Here is a 4687-nt window from a genome sequence, read left to right as displayed (position 1 = left end):
CATTAATTTTTTTAAAGGTGTTGATTAAGCATTGAGAGAATTGACACTATGAAATTTAAGCCAAACACTTTTATTAAATTATTATCAAATAGCTCTAAGAAAAATTAAATTATTTTTTTCTTTCATTCATTACATTTATTGGATTAAATCGTTACAACGAACAATTAATATCTTTTTAACCGAAATAATAATGTTTTTTTTGTTGACTGACTAAAAATACTGATCTCAGGGCTATAACATAAAATTAAGAAAAAAATTAGCTGTCAACATTAGTGATGTACTATGTATTTTTATCGAGCCTTGGACCAATGCGTCGGGCCGCTAAATCTAAGGATTCAAATAAATCAACCTTATAATACTCAGTCAAATAACTAACCCCGAGACAGCTAGTTCAAACGAAAACAACAACTGCATCTTGGTGTCAAAGCTGAAAGAAAGCTACTTTTTCTCAAACTCAAGTCAAACGCCTTCACGAACATTTAATTTTGTTGTTTTTTAGTGAAATAATAATAAGGTGTTTGGACTTTTATTGGAAAGTGATTAAATCCGTTGTTTCGTCTTTGTTTGCGCGTGAACTTTACTGTGATACCGAATTTGCACCTCAACTGAAATGAAAACGGAGCCCAACTGATGAAGTGCGCCAATGTGTTGGAGACGTTAAAAATTAGCGCAATCGAGGCACTGGCTGATTTATTCATGACGACGCGGTGGCATTCTCTATGGACGTGACCGCAGACCAGAGACTGCATCCAGCCTGCTAAATGTAAAAAAATCCTTCAACCCATTATCGATATTGCCAAGTTTTCTGTTGTTCGTTCACATCACTAATTCAAATTTGTCAATTTTTGACAGATGTCAAAAACCGTGCCATGTGCTATTTTTCGTCGTCGTGATTTTTGTTTACGTGATTTTGTATGATTATAGCGCTATTTCTGGCTGATTAACCTTTAATTGATCATGGATTACGTGATCGGCAGCGTGGCAGCTTTGATATCTGGTAACGTCACTCCAAACCGCCCTAAACTTATCCGGAGAGCCCTGACACCTACAAAACATCAGCCATCCCCCAATGTGACTCCTAAAAGCGAATTTGTGGATGACCGATCCATTTTCCTGTCTCCAACCCTGCAGAAGAAGAAGGCGATAGTCAAAAAATCGCCTAAAAGAATCTTTCAGAACCCAGATCTGGATGTAACCTCAGATAACGATAACTCCAGTGACACTAGCCCTAAAGCGGAGAAGGTAAAAAAACACCTTGTAGATGAGTTGGATGGGGATGATGGCGCTAACAAAAGTTCAAAAACCAATAAATCTCCGAAAAAGTCAGATGGTTCTCCAAAAAAATCTAAAAATAAAGAATTTGGTAGCCCACAAAGTGCCAATGAAACTACGCCGAAAAAACAAAAGAAGAATAAAAAAAGCGTAGCAGAAACTAGTCAAGTTAGCGAGGAAACTGTAGAAATGGAAGAAGTAAGTAAATCTCCAAAGAAAAACAGAAAGCGATTGTCAGAGGACAGCGAGTTAGTTGATCAAAATGAAGAAAATGTGAATGAGAAAAAAACTTCTAAAAAAAAGAAAAAACTAAGCATTGCCCAGGAAGAGTCTGTAAATCAATCAAACTTTGATGAATCTGATAAACAAGTTAATCTAAGTAAGAGTCAGAAAAAGAAAAACAAGAAAAAGAAATCAAAAGCCCAAAAACATACAGTTGAAAATGCATCACAGGCTGAAGACACCTCAGTTAATACAGAAACAAAGCAGAAAAACAAAAACAAAAGTTTTGTCAACCCAAATGCAATAACCGATAAAGATTCAGACTCAGAACATGAATCAGACGATGAAATTGTGTCTGAAAACGAAGAAGCAAACAAAGAAATGCTAGATACTGGACCGGTTGAGGAGAGCTCTGACGAGGAGGAAACTCCGGAAACCAAGAAAACGGAAAATAAAGACAAATCAGGCGAACCAAGGACGGAAGATGAGATCAAAAGGACTCTTTTTGTAGGAAATGTCTTATTCACTAAGAAATGTAAGAAAGAAGTTAAGAAAATCTTTAGCAAATATGGAGATATCGAAACAGTAAGGTGAGGTCTTACTTAAACTATTTTTAAAAGTATTACAACTATAAATTCCTAAGTGGATAATTCTAATAGGTTTAATTTTAGTATGTTTAATTTAGAAATGACACACTAACTTTTATTTTCTATAAATTATTCTAGGATAAGAACAGTACCTGTAAAGGATGCCCGAGTCACCCCCAAGCTGGCTGTGATCAGGAATGAACTGCACCCAGAAAGAACAACCGTCAATGTGTATATTAAATACAAAAACCCATCTTCTGTGGAACAGGTAAGAGTACTTACCAATTAAATGATATTTAATTGATTTAGTCACAATACATTCTCTACTACCAAGACTGAAATACTCCTTAATATTTGACTCCCACTTTTTGGACAAAAATCCAAAAATATTATGATTTTCTGTAAATAGGTTTTGAAAGAGCACTTTTACATGACCCAACATACATATTTTCGCATAAACCCTACCCCTGCTATAGCCTACCATTGCTTGCTGTACTAATTTAACCCCTTATCTTACAGGCCTTAGTAGAAAACAACACAGTCCTCAACGACTGCCACCTTAGAGTGTCTCGCAGCGACTCCACAGGAGCACAACACGACCCTAGATGCTCCATATTCGTTGGCAACGTGCCATTTGCTTTGGAGGATGAAGCGTTGAGAGCTAAGTTCGAACAGTGCGGGGAGATTGAGTCCGTCAGGATTGTTAGGGATAAGAAAACTAATGCTGGCAAAGGTTAGCTGTTAATTATTTAATTTTATTCATTCTCTTTTATAAACTTGTGCATTTACAGTCTATAGAACATAATTATACTGTATTTTTGTTGCAAAATATCATAATAAGATAAAGACACTGCTTTTTATGTTATAGTCATATAATTCTAATGTTAACTTTTTCAGGTTTTGCATACGTAAATTTCGCATCGAAAGACGGCGTCGAATTGGCGTTAGCGCTAACCGAAGAAGACCTCACGATAAAGAACAGAATCCTCCGCGTGAAGCGGTGCACACAACTCACGCAGAACCAAAAAAATCAAACAGCAGGAAATGGAAGGAACTTGCAAGGCAGGAATCAGAGCTTTCAAGGGAGGAACCAAGGTTTCCAAGGGAAAAATCAAGGGTTCAAGGGGAAGAATCAGAATTTCCCGCCCAAAAATCAGGGGGGAAGGTTTGGGGGAAAAGGGGGATTCAAATCAGGACAAGGACAGAGCAATGACGCAGTCGGTGAGGGCGCGCACAGAAGGATAATGAATAAGAGAAAGTTCCAGGTATGGTTGTGTCTATATTTACTTGTTTATTGTAATAAAAACATTCTTTGTCTCTTCATATGGTTAAACATGAGGATACATTTTTTGTAACTACCTTTCACACCATGTTTAAAAGCGAATAAATAATTAATTAAAAATTTTACAGGAGAGTGGCGATGGACCCCCCAGCAAGAGGCCAAATCAATTGAATCAACCACAAAAAGAAAAGAAAACCAGGAAGGAATTCGTTGGAATGACAGCAGAAAAGAAAAAGGTAACATTAAATATTTTGTTAAAACATTACAGACAGCAATATGAATAAAGTTCTAAGTATGGTGGGAACTATGTTCCCACTTCCGTATAAAGGGTTAACATTAGTCAATTTGATGTCGAAGTTTAACTTTTAATAATAATATAATCGTTTTGTCAGTGATGTTGTGACCTACTAATTTAAATAATATTAATCTTTCCAGAAACACACATTCAACAAAGGCCAGAAGAAGCGAAAGGCCCTCAGCGAAATCTTAACTAAGTAGACGTCCTTGTTCCGTGTTGTTCTTATTTTTATGTAAGTTATTGTTTTAATTATTCGCTATTCTTATTGAAATTCGTTAAATTAAGATTTTAAGATACATTTTCTTTGGAATTACTCACAGCTGTGATTTTTAAAATAAAATGTTTTACAACATGAGTTATTGGGTTTCTATTTTTTATCATGAGTTATGTTCATTCATCGTTTTTGTAGTGAGAGAATTGTTGGAAAAATCTCGCAGAGTAGTCGTCTTGCAAGCTATAAGGTCGTGGGTACAATACCCACTTGAGACATTTTATTTAAGTTTTAAAAATTTGAGGATTATTTTATTCATACATTTGGGTACACATACAAAATTATAATGAACAGGGTCAAGGTTTAACAATATTTTATAAACAGCAAAAAAGGTCCTATTCTCAGTAGTCTCACCAGTTGAACTACTGAGAATTTCCTTTACAGTAGACTTACCAATAAAACATAATTCCCGTTAGTCCTACTGGTTAAGACTACTGGGAATAGGGACAGAAAAGGTATAAAGAAACACAAGTTTGGTACAAGTTATTGTATAATTGTCATTTTATTACAAAAAATGTCAATGTTAGCAAAAATAATCACAGTCGACACTTTATTGCTACATACAACTACGCAGGTCATTCGAAATATTGCGGTACCGAAAACTGTAGACCAACCATTTACTGACCCCCAATTGGCCTGACATTCTATGGGTTAATAGCCCCGATCCCATTGGTTAGATTTGACAGAACGAGTTTGACATTGACAATTCATAGATCAAAGAGTTTTGACGTAACCCTCTTTTTGTAATAACAAGA

The 4687-nt window shown here is 35.7% G+C and overlaps 1 protein-coding gene across 1 annotated transcript; it reads left to right on the top strand.

The window, feature by feature from the left end:
- The first annotated feature begins 839 nt into the window (after nucleotides 1-839).
- On the top strand, nucleotides 840-4016 carry LOC135083970 (uncharacterized). The gene is made up of 6 exons (XM_063978733.1): nucleotides 840-2084; nucleotides 2220-2349; nucleotides 2601-2814; nucleotides 2979-3346; nucleotides 3492-3599; nucleotides 3799-4016. The coding sequence occupies exons 1-6, from the start codon at nucleotides 958-960 to the stop codon at nucleotides 3859-3861; spliced, it is 2010 nt and encodes a 669-aa protein (XP_063834803.1). The 5' UTR covers nucleotides 840-957; the 3' UTR covers nucleotides 3862-4016.
- The last annotated feature ends 671 nt before the right edge of the window (nucleotides 4017-4687 follow it).

This window comes from Ostrinia nubilalis, chromosome 24, assembly GCF_963855985.1.
Source record: "Ostrinia nubilalis chromosome 24, ilOstNubi1.1, whole genome shotgun sequence".
Classification (NCBI taxonomy): Eukaryota; Metazoa; Arthropoda; class Insecta; order Lepidoptera; family Crambidae; genus Ostrinia; species Ostrinia nubilalis.
This window is presented reverse-complemented; position numbering and strand designations above follow the sequence as displayed.